Consider the following 19,244-nt stretch of genomic DNA (forward strand, 5'->3'; position numbering starts at 1 on the left):
GGCCTAAAGGGGGGGTGCACATAATATCACGTCTCAGATTTGAAATTATTAAAATTTAATAAAGCTAATGTTTTTTGTCATTTTGTAAAAAGTGAGTCTTTCTAATCCTGTATCTTTGCAACCTAAGATATTTCAATTCTAAAAATTGAAAAATCAAAGATTAACACCATCAAGTCGAAAGATTTAGGAATTAGAACATTTGAGTTTGTGGCAAAGACTCAATTCCTGTCTTCACTGTACAATCGAGAAAGTGAATAAGGAGTACCAAAAACTAATATTCAGTAAAAAAGGAAACGAGAATTTAAGGCATACGAAATTAAATCGATTCATGTTAGATGATAAAATTGAAAACATGTTTTTTTAGTAATTCTTGAAGTACTTTTTCCTAATAAGTCAAGGCTTAAAGACCCTTTCACATAACGCTTTCGGATTCATGCTGCAGAGACAATGAAAGAAATTATGATACAGAATTCATCACTTTCTAATTGTATCTGGCCTGGGGAGGAGGGGTCAATTGACACCCCCGTATCGTATTTTTGCGAAAACTCAAAAAGTTTTTGAGCTAGGAAGCTCAAATTTTTCCTACACCAGACTAAATCTAAATTAGGACCTACTTCAAGTCATTGGATTTCAACATTTTATCTTTAGAAAGCCTTTAAAAAAAGCAAGCAGATTGCACAATTTTTGCAAAGAAATGTTTTACAGATTTTTGCATATTTTTAATTTTTCTGAAATACAAAGTTAGGTTTTGAAATTTTTGAAATTTGTTGGCAAATTTGAATTTGCTGGGTGAAGGGCTATTCAGAAATGTATAATTTGGTGTGATTTGCGCAATTTTTTTGCACATTTTTTGCTTTATGACTAGATTTCGCAAAAATATTTGGATGTTTGCAAATATGTAATCAGATACTTGTACATACAAATCAAACTAGAGGCGATAGGAGATCACAACGTCGTGGCAGTAATTTTGCATTAATTGAACCTTCTCCTTTTGTCTAAATTAGCTGAGTATTTAACAGAAAATTAGAGAGGTTTGGTGAGTTTATGACAATATATTTTCAGTAAGAGGTTGAGCGATTTTTAAATACTTTCTTGAAATAATTCTTAAATTTTCAAAAATAGTTTATTTTTGGTATTTTAACATACATTCAGCATAATTAAATAAATAATAAACATCCTTCCTCTCTCTTTCATAAACAATACAGATATTAAACTTAATTAATAAATAATACTCTAAATAAACATTTTCGACTAGAATATTTAATTTATCACAAAATACTTTAAATCTAATTTAACCACAAAAAAGCAATGCAATAACAAATAAGCAATAGACTATATAAACTTTAGCCATAACAAAAAAATATTTCCAGCGTGATTTCGGTTCAAACAGATCTTTGAATTTATCATAAAAAATAATGTCGGCTTATCCTCTTCCCTCTTCCTAGCCCCGGCTTAAAGGATCAGGATTACCCAGTGGTATAGGTCACATCAAGGAAACAATTTATCCTCACAATCAGACAAGGAAATGGCACCATTAATGACGATTTCAATTCATTCCTGTGAACTGATAATACCGTGTTGGGCTAAAGGGCAAACTATACGCGTGATACAAAGATGACCCTGTGTCGTGAATATGAATGCAGTTTTAGATCGTGAACACTAGAATATTTGTGTTTAGAAACTGTTAGAAAGAGGAGCAAGACGAGGAGGGGATGTCAAGAGTTTTGGACCGATGGCAACTGATCTATCGTCCAGGGGCTCCGTATCCAGAAGGAGCTGAACCGCCTCCTGAAGGCCTTCCTCCTGAGCCGCCACGGTTACCACCTCTGCTACCTCCTTGTCCCCCTCCCTGACCTCCCTGACCTCCCTGACCACCTTGATCTCCAGGAGAATAGCTGGCAGCCTCCGCAGCAACCTCGTCGTTCCTAGAGCAAGAGTTGGCTATTTTTATATAACATTCAAAGTTCTGTGTTTTTTGAGGCTCATTAAAAATCACCGTAATCAAAACTGTATTCCTTATCAGTTTTCTTTTATAAAATTATGATTAGTTTTGACAGTGGCAGAAGATATACACATAAACCAAATAACATTATTCTTAGAAAACGAACTTTTATTTTGAAATTTGTTCAGAGCTGAAAACTTTAGAATGGTGGATATCGAGATCAATGCTTGATCTCCTCTTTTCTAAATCTCCAGAATAAATATAGAGCTTGTTCTCCTCTAATTATTAATCTCCGGATTAATTAACTCTAAAGTTTTCAGTTTAGGCTATTACATCTTCTGATAAAGTCAACATTTTGCAAAGTGTAGATAAAAAAGCAAACTTATAAATACAATTTTCTGATTTTGATTAAGCCTCCTAGAAGCCAAACAAAGGGACTGCACGCCTAATTTCTGGGAACCCTCCATGCAAAGATTACAATGTCCGACTCACAATGGCAACTTTAATAGCTTTGACTGATCAAGCATGACTAAGATATCCATGTTTATGATTTCGAAAACCGATTATGTTTAAGTGTGGTTTTCGAGGATACTTTTGTAGATCGGGCCCTGACAAATCTACATGAGGGTTTATTTGAAATTACACTGTACTGCGGATATTAACTGATAAAATACTGAAACCAAACTTTACCTGGAATAGAGACCCTCTGTCAGGGAGCAATCATAGTTAAACCACCAGTCACAAATAAAGTATTGCTATTTGACAGTTTTTATTAATTTCAACTAATAATCTTTTCAGAAAATCCAAATGCTTCATCTCAATTGTTATGACCAAGAAAAAAACACAATGCGCTTACATTTTGTAAGAATATAAAGAAAGATAAGCTCCCCACCACATGGACATAAAACTTATTGTGAATGAGAATGGCACCTAAAATGTTTTCAAATTGGCAAGTTGTCTAATTTATTCAACAACATATTTGATATCTTTTTTTGAAATAGTGAACACTGCAAACCAAATTGGAAATCACTTTTTAAGATGCAATTTCTATTAAATTTCTATTAAATTTAAACAATTGTCGTTTTTAGCTTAAATCAAAAATGTATTCACAATGTATTTGGAATTGAGTCTTTGCCACACATTTTAATTTTCTAAACCATATATCTTTGTAACCCAATATCGTAGACCTTAGATATTTCAAACTACATTCTGTTATATCATTTTTTATATCATATCATATTTCAATCTAAGCTTGAAATATCAAAGGTTTACACCGTCAGGATGCAAAGGTACCCTGATAGGAAAAAAAGTTTGTGGCGAAGACTTAATTGCTTTAACTGTAAAATCTCTTAATGATAAATCTAATCAACTTGATGAAAAAAAAACTGCTCCTGGTTGAAAATAGTTCCATTAGGGCAGAGGAAACTGTAGGTTAGTTTCCCCCCCTCTGTATCTGCAGCAGCACATATATGGAAGACTTGACACTCGGCAGCAGGGTCACCATACTTTCCACCTTCTAACTAGTAATAGAATAAAATGTAATAGCCAGAAATAACTGGATTTAATGTCGTCTTTTTTCTTCCCCTTACTAATGAAATGCCATACAGTGATAACTATGATGGAATAGGAAGACGACCTTTTGTCAAAACTTAATAAGTGAGCAAATGGTTTACTAAACACTTATTAAATCACTAATTTAGAGTAATGGGTCTACTGACACTGAAAAATTGCTGTGTCTCATGCAAATAGGATTTTTATAAGTTATGCCTGGATGCTAAAAGTCGTCTTCTTATCTAAGAGTATTTTGGTTATCACTGAAATTATTTTGAAATTTTCATTTTTTATACGGTGGTAGGCGATAATATCAATAAAATGAAGACGACTTTTGATATGAATTTTGATTTATATCAAGCTTTTAAACAGCATGGAGACAAAACATATGGAAACAAAGAGAAGCTGTCTATTAAAAAAAGATTCTCTTTAATTGCTTGTTTACTTGTAATTCGATAAAAGCTTCCTAACAAGTAAAACTTAAATTAATTATATTACTATACTTGCCAACCACCGACGTATTAGGGATGAAAATGTCATAAATTATAATTTTAGATATGGTAAAACTGATGTTATTAAAAAATACATCAATGTTTTACACATAAGACACTTTATGTATTATATAGGCAAATAGAACTGACAGTAAAAAGTTCTAATATATTTTTCTCTGAAAAACTTTTTCTTTTTGTTCTTGTTTACTAAATCTTCAATCTTCGAATTTATAACATTTTTACCATGATAATTTAAACTGTCATGCTGTATATGATCTAGCAGAATTCATAAACAAAATCTTGTTTTGAGGGAAGTGTTTATGAAATATCCTATCGATCTATACGTAAAAATTTCCAAATTGACCTAAGGCCTTTAATCGCGAATGAAAGATACGTTTTATTCATGAAATGTTATCCTTTGCTTCCAGCTTTTAGTATTCTTTAAGGCTTTTTATAGAATTTATAAGATTTTTTTCTAAAATAGAAAAATTTCTTAATGTATTTCTTTTTAAAAGAACAACTGGAAATCAAACCTGAGGATGAAATAAGATTTTTAAATTTCTTTTTACAAAATTAGGACTTTTTCTCTTACAATAACGTTTTCTTGTCAGGTAAGAGAAATATAACTGTCAAGTTTGACGATCTAATCAGATTAAATTTTGCTACTGTTTCCAGAAAATTTTACAACTGTATGGGATGGCTAAACCATGAATTACTTAATAATGTATGCCTCCCAATCCACAGTGATCAAAAGGTTGCAAACTATATCTACAGGGTGTCCCACATCATACTAGATCGTTTAAAGGTCTAAAATGAGATTTAAGGGACTATAATCAGAAAATTAAAAAAAATGAATAATAATAATGTACACGATCGAAATTTTCTAGCAGAAAATGCCAGGTTTTTCGACAAAGTATTATGTACGTATTTTGGCGTTAAAGCTTGGAGATAATCCAATATGATATGGGACGCTCTGTATGTGCTTCCCAAAGTGTATGCAACTGAGTGGGTCGAATTTCACTGAAATAGTGAGCCCAAAAACGCATGAACTGATTCAACTAATTTGAGAATATTTTTTTTCTTCAAAATTCCCAAAAACACTGTACAGTCAAGATTAAAAGCAAAGACAAGATAAGAAATTTTACGGTTTTTTATCCCTATATCTTTGAAACCCAACCCTGGATATTAGTATGTATATGCCTAGGGCTACAAAAAGTATTTAAGTGACTTGTTGAGGTAAATCCAAAGCCATTGCGATGCTTTGAAGTAAATTTGATGAATAACTTCTATAATATAAAGTGACCTCTTTTCATTAGAAATTAATTGTAAAAGCTCTTTTACCCTTCCGTCACAAGAGAAACCAGTATCTGGAACTTGAGCATAAACTGGGTAGTCAGCACCGGGTACACCAGGAATAGCATCTTCTAGAGAACCTCCTCCTCCTCCACCACCTCCTCCACCTCCTCCACCTCCTCCACCTCCTCCACCACCACCTCCGAATCCCCCTCCATTTCCTCCAAAGCCTCCACCTCCTCCCCCTTTACCATAACCAGGCAATTGGGCCTTACCTCCACCAAGAAGAAGAAATCCTGAAATATTGAAGAAAAAAAAAAACTTTTTTTCAGCAAGTCTTAGATATTTGAACTAAAGCTTTCTAATTACAGACCTAAGATAGGCGTAAATGTTTTCATGTTGGACCCCTGACAACAACTGAAGATGAGTTGAAAGCTTGCGGCTTATATACCAATGTTTAGGATCTACTAAGACCTTTACATGCACGACTTTTACCACGGAAAATGCGCGGAAAATATAAAAATGCCGCGGTTCAACACTTGACTCCCCTGCACGTGCATTTAGATTACTTCCATTTGTATTCCAATGAGGCAGTTTACTGAAGATAGTGCCATTCAACAACGGCATATCGCATGTTAGCAAAATACTTAGAAATATAATTTCAAAGCATAGAAGTTACAACTATATATAAACAAACCTATTAAGATTATAAGAATTTTCAGTCATATTCATGATAGAAACCATTGTTAAAAACAGTAGAAACAAAAAAACAATTAAGTCACTGGCATACCCCCCCCAGCGTATCCTGGTTTTCAAGTACCCCAGCGGGGATAGGGTTAATGTCACAAACCAAGAAGAGTTTATTTGTTCACTGTTAATCTTGTAGATAATAGTGCAAAGTACAAACAGATTAAATGCACACTTTCCAGAATAACAAAATAGCCTTTTACCATTACCACAAAATTTTCTCTAGAAGATGTAATGTCTTGTAAAATCAAGTATTTTGAAATATTTTTTTGTTTTCAAAAAAAACTTTTTCACTTTCCATGTTTATTGGGACACCCTGTATATTTTTGAAGCTACTCTATATGTTTGTGAAGATCTCTATACACCGACACGTCTTCAATATTGATCCATTGAAAGCTATTAAAGGGACTAGTGACTTATTTAAAGTGACCCTCCATTTACAAAGAGGAATTTTGTGATTCCCACCGGTACCCATTAAACATTTATCAGGGATTAATAAGATATTCTAGATTTTAAAATTGAAAATTTATTATTATTGTAAAATGATCAGTGACTATAGCGCATTCATGCTGTAGAGAAAATGAAGGAAACAGTTAGAATACAACATTTTTCAAGATAAAATTAGGATATATTCCTCGATGTTAGTGAGAAGGGTAATAAGGGTACCCTTGTGAATCTAACATTCAACTCTTTAAGTGAAGTGTCACTTAAAATAACGTGAACAGTCTCTTTAAATGATAATGGTTCAGTATTTACCCATGGTTAATGTATTATGCACTCACTAGGCCCCTAATTTCCGTATGCAAATATGCTCTATAGGAGGAAACACATAGATATAAAAAATAAATAGACTATGGCAAGGATTGGAAGACGTAAAACTAATTACAACGAAGTACATCCTGTCTGTATCAACATATTTACAGTCATATTTACATCCAGTCAACAACAGCGCAAGAGACCATCAAAACTTAAGTATTCAAAATAAATAGTACAACCGAAAAGTTTAAAATAGCAAACACGAAAGATCTACATTTTTTTGGTTAAAATGGGTTCTTAAATTAGACTCCTCGACTTTTATACCAGGACCTCCGTTTACCGTAGGATGTCCATAGATCTAAATGCACTCATTAGTAATATGCAAATCATATATTACAATTAACGCAACCTATATACGTAATAATAACTCCGTCAAATCCATATTGTGATTAGCTTAACTACGTTATATGTAACTTGTAATTACGTCTGCTAATACTTATTCTTCAATGTAGAATCCAAATATAGTTAGTTAGAGACTCCATACTGTTTACTGTTTGTTTTAAACAAACAGGTTTAGGATCCTGCCCATTGGTTTGGCATTGATAGTTAAGAGCTTATGTCCCTGTTGACATTGATATCTGGTCCTCGTTGAATCACGTGTGCTGAGATCGTGCCCATTGATTTGGCATTGATCGATTAAGAGCTTGTGTCCCTGTTGACATTGATATCTGGTCCTCGTTGAATCATGTGTGCTGAGATCGTGCCCATTGATTTGGCATTGATCGATTAAGAGCTTGTGTATGTTTTGGCATTGATAGCTGAGCTTGTGTCAGTGTTCACATTGATAGCTGACGAGTTTTACCTGGATAGATACGGCTTTGAGAAACCCTTATGGAGTAGGGCATTTGCTACAAACACATAGGTAGCAGTTTGTAAAATGGTTTTTAACTTCGGAAGCAGGATTTTGGTAAGGTCAAAAGTCAAAGTTTATGCTAATTGTTAATCGCCCAACTTGCAATCTATCTAATGTTAACTATTAAGACGTACACATATGATGATACAAATATTATGCACATTTCTTACATCCTTTTTTACAAATCAATAATTTCAAGTAACCCTCAAATTATAAAGAGGCATGTCCGATTCACAATAGTAACCCATTAAATATTTTTCTGGTTATATATAAATGGATATTTCTCCATTTTAATTTACTGTATAAATCATCAACTCACTGTTTTATTGAAATTAGAATTTAAAAGAAAAAGTAGGATAACATTTACAAGGGTTACTTATTTATTTTGATTAGACAAAGGTGTAGAGGGAAACCTTTCTCAATCGAAAAAAAAAACTTTATACAATGGACTTACAATTATTTCTACAATTGATTTAATTTTTCCATGAACACCTAATTTGGTGTGGTAGCAATTTTTTTTACGAATTGAAATAAATGTTTGATTAAAACATTTATACAGGCGCTAGAGACATCAGTATTCAGCCCAGAAACAATTTTTATCCGTTCTTTTGAGAATAGTAAATTTGTTCGAAGAATTTCCTTTTGTAAATTCTTTTCTTTGTTCTTTTTTATTTTAAGAATTTTCCATTTCTTGTCTATTCTTTAGTTAATAAGTGTCTTCCTAGACATTGCGCTTTTATTTCTATTTACTTTTCTTATTGTAAACTATCTATAATTATCCCCCCCCCCCGATGTTAGAGAAAAGGCATTTGCCATTTTATGTTGCGCGCGCATGCACCGTAAATTCCAAAACAAAGAGAGGGGGATTGCATTTTGTAGATCCAGAAAAATAATATCTGTGCGATGCCTGCGTAGAGACTGGTAGCTGGTGGGGTCTTAAATGTAAGACATGTGGCCGCAGCGCTCGGCCCAGAAAGTGTCTTAACCCGAATAAATACTAATTTCTGGGTCTACAAAATTCAATCCCCCTCTCTCTGTTTTGGAATTTTACGCGGCATAATAAAACTATGAGAACTTTTAATTTTAATTTTAAAAACCCATACCTTGAATTCTATCTTTTTGAGATAGTTAGTATTATATGCCCCCCCTTTTTCTTCTCCTCCTATCCAGTACCCCTCAATCTCCCCCCTCCTTGTAAAAATTCTGCTCTATCCATATCACAGTGTGACAGAAACTACTTTAATAAATCCCTTGTAACAATAAAACTGGGAGAAAAGTTCCTTCTCAACACAAATATTTTTATTGCTCAAGATTAATCTTTTAACTTTTCATTCCTCGTGTATTCTCACCCAAATAATATTTTTGTCAAAGTGTCTTCTCTCTGTTCTCTCACTGTAACTTAAATAGCTAAGTATGACTGTAATCTATATATATATAAATTTGTAATCTCTGTTTGTTTGTTTGTCCAATCACAAATCAGGAACCTAATGACCGATATGCCTCAAATTTTGATTGGGAAACTCAAAAGAACCACATGGAATGTTCTTAACCTGGTTTTAAGATTCTAAGTTGAGTGGGTCGACTTTTATAGCAAACACTTAGTTTCCCGGTAAAATCGACCAAGTGCTGGTAAAAGGCGGGAGCAACCATTAGTAACCTGGGCAGCACCGTGTTCCCGACTAGAAATGTATATCACTGTAATATTGAACGCTGTAACTATGTAATATTGAACTCTGTGTATCTTAATAATATTAAACTCTGTAACTCTGTGATATTAAACTCTAATATCTATGTAATATTGAATTCTGTATCTCAGTAACATTAAACTCTGTATCTCAGTAATAATAAACTCTGCATTTATTTAATATTTAACACTGTATCTCTGTAATAGTTAACTTTGTATCTCTGTAATATTGAACTCTTTATCTCTGGAGTATTAAACTATGTATTTCTGAATACTAACCTCTGTATCTCTGTAATATTAAACTCTGTATCTCTGTAATATTCAACTCTGTATTTCTGTAATATTTAACTCATGTATCTCTATAATATTGAACTCTGTGTCTTTGTAATATTTACCTCTGTATCTCAGTAACATTGAACTCTGTATCTCTGTAATATTCAACTCATGTATCTCTATAATATTGAACTCTGTGTCTATGTAATATTTAATTCTGTATCTCTGTATAAATGTATCTCAGCCATTTTAAACTTAGTAGTAATGTAATATCTCTAAAATGATAGCTATTAAAAACTGTGATGTTTAGATAATTAAAACTTAACTGGGAAAATGTAATTAATTTAAATTTTCCTCTTCTGGTCTTGATTCCCCTCATCGCTCCCTTCTCTCATTAACTCGTTTATTCTTAATTAACTCTAATCTACTGGGTAAAGATAAAGCCTCTTGGAGCATATAATAAAATTAAATATCAATTATTTTATTTCACTCAGAAGTTTTTATTTTCTTTTTTTTAATTTTAGTAAAAGTGAAGTTTAAATATTTAAATATTTTTATATAATCCTAATTACTGTAGAATTAAGTCCTTGTTTCTGAATAATATAATCTGACTAAACCCAGAATATAAACCCTTTCCCCCCCCCCCCTTCCCCATCATTTATACACTTCAGAGATTATAATAGACTCTCCCCCTTCTCCCTACCCCTTTCTTTGACTCTTGGTACAGGACTTTGGGATACCCCCCTCCTCCATATTCTATCATAAAATTAAATCCGTCTTAATTTTCAAATAGAAAAACAAGAATATATCATTTATTTTGATAAGACAAAGATTTTAAACAGCCGTACCGTTGTGAATCAGACATGCCATTTTTTTTAAATGGAGGGTCACCTGACATTACGTCTTCAGTCCATCCCGAGTCTATTCATTTTGGGAACCATGTATATTGTTAGATAGATAAGCTAAATGTCGTCTTCCTATCAATGAGAATCTATTCACAAATAAATTTACATTGCTCAACTCAATATTAAAAACAAGACGAAAAGAAGACCCAGTTTATAAAATTATATGAAGCAAAACATATTTATGAAAATTCAATTCCATGTTAAAATGTTTTTGATTCAAATTCCTGATTTACAAGAAAGATCTGTTATTCTTAGATGAATGTCTGCATTACGTAGAGTGAGACTCAGAAATCTCCGGAATAGGAAGACGACAGTTAGACTAGAGACATGACTTGAAATTGTCCAATGAGCACAAAACACAGCAATTGTACACAGTTTTTAATTGATTTAATAAGTTCGTTTTAAAACTATATTTAACATAAAGAACAATAAATATGTTTTTTTTAGTCTATAAATCAATTTTAAGGCAAACAAAATCCATTTTTAGTGACTTTTACCCTTTGTACTCTAGGACACCTTGCACCATATACTACCCTGAACCATACTAAATCTCTAGTGTCTATTGTCTGTATAAGCTGATATAACTGTATTGTATTCTGGGACACCCTGAACCATACTAAATCTCTAGTGTCTATTGTCTGTAATCTGTATAAGCTGATAGAACTGTATTGAATTCTGGGACACCCTGAACCATATACTACAGCTCTAGAGCCTATTGTCTGTATAAGCTGATAGAACTGTATTCTGGGACACCCTGAACCATATAATACACCTCTAGAGTCTATTGTCTGTATAAGCTGATAGAACTGTATTGTTTCACACAATTAGAGTCTATAGAGTTCTGAGTTAAGAAGAGGGAATTGGAAAGGGGGTGAAAGGATATGACAGGAATAGGAAAAAGAAAATCAGAAAAAGGGAAAAGAAAATGAAAGAAAAAAGGGATTTGAAAAGGGGGATAACACGATATGAAATGTATTAGAAAAAAATAAAATAAAAGAGAAAACGAGAAGGGATTTGGAAAAGGAGGGGGGGGGGGTAAAAGATAGGAATGGGACAAGGACATACAGGTCTGCCGCTTTAATAATTGTAAATTGGCGGTACAGTACAAACTAGGACCGCAAAGGTTGGACCAGTTCAAATATTCAAATGTACACCGCTGGGGCGTGAGGAAAGAGAAAATCAGAAAAAAAGGGAAATTAAAAAAAAATGAAAATGAGAAGGGATTTAGTAAGGGCGGTAAAACGTTATGAAAGATGAAAAGGAAAGAGAAAATCGGAAAAAAAGGGAAAAAGTAAATAAAAGAAAAAGAAAACAAAAATGGATTTGGAAAAGAGGGGTGGAAGATATAAAAGAGTAAAGATATAAAAGGGACTTGAAATTGGGAAAATGGAAAGAAAGATAGTGGGCAAGTCAAAAGAAAATAATGGAAAAATTGGAAATGATGTATATTACCCAAGGAAAACATGCATTTGGAAAGGGGAAAAAGAAATATGAAAAGGGTTAGGGAAAGGCAAAATATCTAAAAAGAGGGAAAGACAAAAGCTTTGAAAGGGTTCAAAAGAAAAATATGAGTGAAATAAACTGCATGTAGGTTTGACGAAAGTAAAGTATAACAGTATGCAATCACATTAAAAAGAATAAATTATAAATTATACGCATTTCATACTTACCCTTATTTTTGTGAAGAACAAAAATTGTATTTCTTTTTATTCCCATAGCCCATAATACTGATCGCTTAAGATCTCGATATCCTCAATGGACACTTTTGAATTTTACGTACACTCTGATTGATCATTGCCTACTTACTTGCGTACTTACTTGGCTGTTCGTTTTCTGCTCTTTATGGCAAATTGAATTAAGACTAATTACTCTGTAGATTAAGAAAAGATCGAGATCATGTAATGATCTTGATATCCATACTACTGTAAAGGTGTCGAGGTGTTGTGATCTTTTGACGATGTTATGAGGATAAAAATATTTATCCCTAGTTTGTATTAGGGTTTCCACGAAATGGCTAAATCTTTTGCGCAAAATTTGCGCTATTTTCGCGCAAATTTTATTTTTGCGAACTTTTGCGCTATTTTTGCGCATGAAACGCAATGAGTTTTGCGCGGTTTTGCGCTATTTATTTTGCTCAATTTGCGCAAAACCGGAAGTTGCGCATGAAACGAAATTTTAGTTTTGCGCAATTTTTTTTGCGCAATTTGCGCAAAACCGCAAGTTTTACGCAAAATGTAACTTTTTAGGCACATTGTCAAAAATTGATATTCTAAGCTTAGAATTAAACAACTGAAGATTTATTCCATATACAAAAAAAATATTAACATACGAGTATGATAACGATTATACTTCCAGTTACAAAAAGTTTAAATTAAGGGACCAAAATTAATAAAATAGAAATTAGAGAGTGTGAAACTTGGCAATATTTTAATCCTATTGAATAATTTCAAGTGACCCGGCCTTAAAAGCTTTGCTTAATCATGAGTATGAATTGTATTCTTAAATTTTTTTAATCAAATTTCTGAAATCTTTTTAATCTCATATAAAATAATGCAAGACTGTAACCAATGCCTGAAGAATCCACTTTTAGGAAATATGCATGTCCAAAACTAAAATTGTCGAGAAAATTGTGAGATTTGAACTCTTCTTAATTGTCATTGGTCAATTATGTAAAAGTGACCAATAGGAAGACATTCCAAAACAAGATTTTTCCAGAATTGAATTCTAAGAAACACACACCGTCACCAACCGTTTGATTTTTACGAAATTGCGGATTTGCGCAAAACTCTTGTTACGGAATTGCGCAAAACTTGAGTTTCGCAAAAGCGGAATAGGGCAATTTTGCGCGAAATGACTTTTGCGAATGATTGCGCAAATTGTTGTTTTTTCGCGCAAAATTGATGCGCAAAGAAAGAAAAATATTGCGTTTCGTTCCGCAAAAATTGCGCAAAAGTTTTGCGAATGGAAACCCTAGTTTGTATCTGTAAATAGGATGGCGGGAAATTCAAAGTTGGTTGATCCGACGCTGGGAAGGGGCCCGGGTAAAGAGCCCAGGTTCATTCACCTGGGAATTTTGTTAGCATTACGGATTCCCAGAAAGGAGGGAGCAGGTCAACCTGTACCTGATCCACAGGCAGTTGGCGACGAACCTTCACATCAAGGAGTTATAAGAACAATGGATTGTAAGTCGGAACTCAACATAAACTTCATTTCCCAGATAATTTGTATCAAGCATCGTTTGTTATTTTTATCATTTAATAAATTATCTGTACCGTAACTCGTTTAATATTTGGTTAGAATGAACTTAGTTTATGCCCCTCTGCACTGGCTTGAAAGAATTTGTCCTTCTATCATATATTACACTACAAGAGTTTCCAGCTTAAATTTCATAAAAAATAAACATTTTCCTCACTATTAAAGTGGGAGGGAGACAGTTCTGGTTACAGAAGGGAACTGAGTTGGAACTATTCTGTTTGGCAGAAAACCTTCTGTAAGATGGGTTTGAATAATTTAAGAATAAATTTATGCAAATCTCCTTGCTCTACAAATGGTAGCTATCATCATAAATATGAAGAATAAAACGCTCTGTATATATATTTCAATTTATACAAAAAGAAAACCTCTTTTACAGAACAACAATATTTTTGGGCCGAGTTGACAAGGCAACATTTCTTGCATGTACACACACTATTCCTTAAACATTTCCTAGCTGTGATTTCCCAGACTGACTAACCAAGGAAGTCACAACTAAATCGCAGGCCGCAGCTAAACAATGTCTAACGAATCTGAAATTAGATAACTTATATAAATGTATCACTGAACACAGGCAGCCGAAGTTCATTTGAATTTCCGAGCCGGGTCAACCTTTCCGGACCCAGTTTCTAATGTACCTAGCTCTATGGACAGGACCAGCCGGTGCAACAAGGTTGACGGGGTCAGACTTTATGCTTCATATTGGTTGAATTTACTTTTACTAAAGGGGCAGAGGTGCGTGGGAACTTCCGAAGTAAAGTATTTTTAAAATAGGGGTGCGGGGGGTGCCCAAGCAATACACCGTAAGAAATTACCGATGCTTATTGTATTTATTACAGTGTACTATAAATAATAACTTTTCTTTGTTAAATTGTTTCAATTCAAAACTAGTTTTGGTTGTAGTCTCCAATATCATCAAAGTTGAATGTTTGAAAAGGAGTCTGGAATTAGTCCAATACTGCCCAAAAAGAACATCTTTAAGTGGAAATCCTTCAGGCTTACTTGTGTTTATTATTTAACCCTATAAAGGCTGGGGGGGTCTAAATCTATATTTAGCCTGGGGGGGGGGGGCGTTTGCCTCACCCCCCTAGAAAAAGGCATTAGGGGAATATTTATAGGGTTGAAATGCACGTGCATAGCCCAATTGTTAATGGCCAGCTCAAAGAAAAAAAATTAGACCGATAATTTTAATAGTTAGGGTAGGGTTCTAGGGAGGGTGGAAAAAATGCCTGAAAAAAGGTAAAAAAATGAAAAAATATTTTTTTTTGTTTAAACAGATATCAAAGTGTTACACATGTTTCTGCATGCATTTTTCAAGGGCTTTTCAAAAATATAGTTTTAAGATCTGTAGCTTCAGTCACAAAAAACTTATGGGCTATTTTAGGTTTTTTTCACAGACCGGACTTTTTCCGCCCTGTGTACCCCACCCTATTAATTAAAAAAATGTTTTTAACAAAAAATCCTTTAAATTTCTATTTAATAAAAGTCACAAAATTTCACGATGATAGTGTCAAAAATGAGAGTGCTAAAATAAAAAAACACTGGGGGGGGGTGGCCGCCAAACGCCCCCCATCCTGTTTAGGGTTAAAAAACTTGGGTATTCTGTACAATTTCACACTTTTGTAAAATTTTCTTTCAATTTTTAACTTTGTTAAAACTATTAAGCTTGGACTAGTTGAACTAGAATTATTTTATGCATTTCTAACTTTAACTAACTTTTGATCAAATCAACTCTATAACTGTTCTGAATGTTTTTATTGACACTTTTCATTAAAGCAAGAAAAAAATTTGCATGGAAAAGTAGTAATTCATTTTGAACTTTTTTAAAACTTTTATCATCCAAAACAATTCTCTCAAAGAATCCTCGATAATGTTAAAATAATTTAATATATTTTTCATTAACAAAATATAAAAACATAATAAATTAAATAAATATAATGCCCAAACTTTATAAAAAGTTAGATTGCACGTAAAGAAGAATAATGTTTAACTATTGTCAACATATTCAAAATGTGATATAAATTTTTCTCTTATGTTGAAGTTTTTTTTTCTGAAAAAATAAGAAAGAAGATAAAAATTGAAATAATTTGAGTTTGGAGGGCGTTTTCAAAATTAGAACTAAGCTGCTTGAAAAATAAAAAATGTTTGTCAATTACTTCTTCAAATAAGACAATAAAACGACAAACTTAAAGCAAGGGAATAAAATGTGGAAACTAAAGTTTTATCAGTGGTTGTATCAAAGCATAAGCCAGGGGATGTATTTAGTTGGTGACTGTGTATCTTAGCCTTTCCTCTTCAACCTCAAGGTTCCTTCCCCACAGGCTCTCTGCTAGAGAACAGTCAACATTGAACCACCAGTCACAGACAAAATACTGCTGTTGGAAGAGGGTTCCATTAGGGCAGAGGAAACTGTACTTAGTTAGTCCACCCTGACCATTGTTGGCACAGATATGGAAAGCCTGACATTCTGATTCAGGATCAGCATAGTATCCTCCATCCACCTGACCATCACACAAGAAGGAGGTCTCAGGAACTTCAGAGAAGATTGGGTAATCATCTCCGGGTACCCCAGGGATAGCTGCAGACAGGGACTCCAAGGACTGGCCCAGGGCAGGGGAAGACAGACCAACAACAGCTGAAATAAAACAGTTATTGTTATAGAAAAGACCAATGCTTTCAGCTGCACAATGTTTCTTCAGCGAACGACAATAGCTTTGATATAAAATAATGGGGTTCGACTATAATACCAAATAGAATGCCCAAAAAAGTTTCATTTCTGATACTTTTTTTGATAATTTCGTTAATATTTAAATCTTGTGAGTATTTAGGATGGCAGTTATTGGCAAATATTCAAAATAGCGAATAATTCAAATATTCATGCAATTTATGAATGGTATGCATGGGCCATAGGTCATCACTATGGAATACTTCCGTCCGTTCAGAAAATGCCTTCATTTCCGCCCAAAGCAGTGCATTTCTAACTAAACCCCTGCTCTGCTACAGTAAACAGTAAATAAGCATCATATTCAGCTCATGATCACACTAAGATATGGATTGAGATAATTGGTTTAAATTTGAAAAAGTGCAATCAGGGTCATATTTAGGAAGTTTTACAGGGGGTTTAATTTTTGTTTCTTTCCCAGGGGGGGGGGGTGGCTCAACATCCGTTGAGGCCTGAAATCATTGATATCACTGGTGCATGGGTTGGTTGATCCCCCTATAGCCCCCCCCCCCCCTATTACTCAGAAGAAATGTTTTCTGTCTATGAACAATATTGATTTCGGAAATTAAAATTTATAATCATAAAAATCACATAAAACAAACATTGATTACAAACTCAAATCACACGAACTTTCAGGTTTAGAAGTTTTTCACCGCAATGATAATTGATAATGAGTTTGTGCATTGCAACATTTGAACTTTATTCTATAGTTCACTGAGCTAAATATTTACAAATTGTAAATTTGAAAAAAATAATAGTATCTGAAGGCATTGAGTCTTTACCACAAACTCTGGTTTTCTAATTCCTATCTTTACAACCCAAAATATTTCAAATTATAAATTTTCTTCGTTCAAATAATAGAAGTTTGAAATATCAAAGGTTTTTCCTTAGAAGGTGGCGAAAAGAAAAGAAAAAAAATTTTAAGTGCAGAATTGTCAAAGAAACTTGTCAGTAACTTTGTAAACAAAGTTCTCAATAGTAATTCAAATTCATGATTTGTTCTCATTTGAACAGGTTAACGATCACTGAGGTTTCCTAAATGTGGTCTACCAATTTAATCATGAATTGGTTTTATTGGATAAATACCAACATCAACAAAAAAGGAGAATTATTAAGATATTACCAAGGAGGGTATAAAGGATAATTATTAAGATATTATACGAAGGAGGGTGTAAAGGAGAATTATTAAGATATTACCAAGGAGGGTATAAAGGAGAATTATTAAGATATTACCAAGGAGGGTATTAAAAAGGAAAATTATTAAGATATTTTCAAGGAGTGTATAAAGGATAATTATTAAGATATTACCAAGGAGTGTAAAAAGAAGAATTATTAAGATATTACCAAGGAGGGTATTAAGGAGAATTAACCAGATATTACCAAGGAGGTTATAAAGGAGAATTATTAAGATATTACCAAGGAGGATATAAAGGAGAGTTATTAAGATATTACCAAGGAGGGTATAAAGGAGGATTATTAAGACATTACCAAGGAGGATATACAGGAGAATTATTAAGATATTACCAAGGAAGGTAAGGGAGAACATGTTGAAGATGAGGAGAGTGAAGATGAACTGATACTGGTCAAATATCCTCATCATCTTATATATACATCTCATCTAGAACAATGCAAGTCTAGGGGCGATAATTCAAATTATTAAATTTTGAAAAATTAGATCAAAATACAAATTTTTGACAGATCTTTGAAAATTCTAAATTTTCAGTTTTTGTGTGCAAATTCGAGAAATCATATTTGAGGGGGTTGTCTGACCACCTGCCTACACCCTCTCCGAAAACCTTGCAAACCTGGTCCCGTATGTATGTATGACCTTTGAACCAAAATACCGAGATTTTAGCAAATATATGAAAAATTGAAAAATGATGGTTTGCAGAGCAAACTTTGATCCTCATCCCGACATAATTAATTTATGCAAAACGATAATGGCAAAAACATTTAATCAAGCCAACCACCGTGCAAATTCATGACTTGACATCGTGATCGACAAATTGTCGATTTTGAATCCAATATCGAATTCCAAAACTTATCAAATTGTGTGGGGTAAAATGACCCCTCAACCCCTCTTTTAGTTCACGCTAAACTTTTTGTTTTGATTCTGAGGTTTTTGTTAATATATGTATTTAACCAAATTGTTTTGATCTTTAGAATATTTTTTTCGGAAAAGATGGAGAAAGAGGAAAATATCATATTTTGTACTTAAATTAATGAGATTCAAATATGATGTTTATTATTTTTGTAATGATAAGGTTGATAATGGGGGGGGGGAAAGTTTGAGAAAAAGGAGAAAAACAGAAGAAATGCTGTGAGAAAACGGAGTGATGTTGGTGGAAGGAGGGGAAGCAGGGTTGGCTGGAAGTGGTAAAGTAATTTAGGGGAGAGGATAACAGATCCCAATAGAGATAATATGGGATAACAGATCCCAATAGAGATAATATGGGATAACAGATCACAATAGAGATAATATGGGATAATAGGTCCCAATAGAGATAATATGGGATAATAGATCCCAATAGAGATAATATGGGATAATAGGAATGAGATGATAGGAATAAAACAAAAAGGCGTATACTTGAACAGTTTCACAGGAAGTATGAAAGTCATACATGGATAACCAGAAAACTTTGAAATATGATTACGAATTTCAGACTCAGACTATAAATACTCCAAAAAGCATGGGACACAGATAATGTTCGGTGT

At 33.3% G+C, this 19,244-nt stretch overlaps 2 protein-coding genes across 2 annotated transcripts; both read right to left on the reverse strand.

Moving 5' to 3' along the window:
* Positions 1-1,737: 1,737 nt before the first annotated feature.
* Positions 1,738-5,436, reverse strand: LOC111708337 (loricrin; the record flags this gene model as incomplete). The annotated part of the gene is made up of 4 exons (XM_023481670.1): positions 1,738-1,925; positions 2,633-2,697; positions 3,334-3,462; positions 5,326-5,436. Coding segments are annotated over 4 exons (486 nt in total), but the record flags the coding sequence as incomplete, so codon positions are not given.
* A 10,304-nt stretch (positions 5,437-15,740) lies between these two features.
* LOC111708339 (uncharacterized) lies at positions 15,741-18,163 on the reverse strand. Its single transcript, XM_023481672.1, has 2 exons — positions 18,054-18,163; positions 15,741-16,442 (listed from the first exon to the last, which is right to left on the reverse strand). The coding sequence occupies exons 1-2, from the start codon at positions 18,145-18,147 to the stop codon at positions 16,069-16,071; spliced, it is 468 nt and encodes a 155-aa protein (XP_023337440.1). The 5' UTR covers positions 18,148-18,163; the 3' UTR covers positions 15,741-16,068.
* Between the last annotated feature and the right edge of the window lie 1,081 nt (positions 18,164-19,244).

Source organism: Eurytemora carolleeae, unplaced genomic scaffold (genome assembly GCF_000591075.1).
Source record: "Eurytemora carolleeae unplaced genomic scaffold, Eaff_2.0 scaffold871, whole genome shotgun sequence".
NCBI lineage: Eukaryota > Metazoa > Arthropoda > Copepoda > Calanoida > Temoridae > Eurytemora > Eurytemora carolleeae.

Coding starts and splice junctions, on each gene's coding strand:
- LOC111708339 (XM_023481672.1), bottom strand. CDS start 18,147: ATGAGATGTATATATAAGATGATGAGGATATTTGACCAGTATCAGTTC. Junction 16,443..18,053: donor GTTCTCCCTTACCTTCCTTG/GTAATATCTTAA, acceptor GTTTTATTTCAG/CTGTTGTTGGTCTGTCTTCC.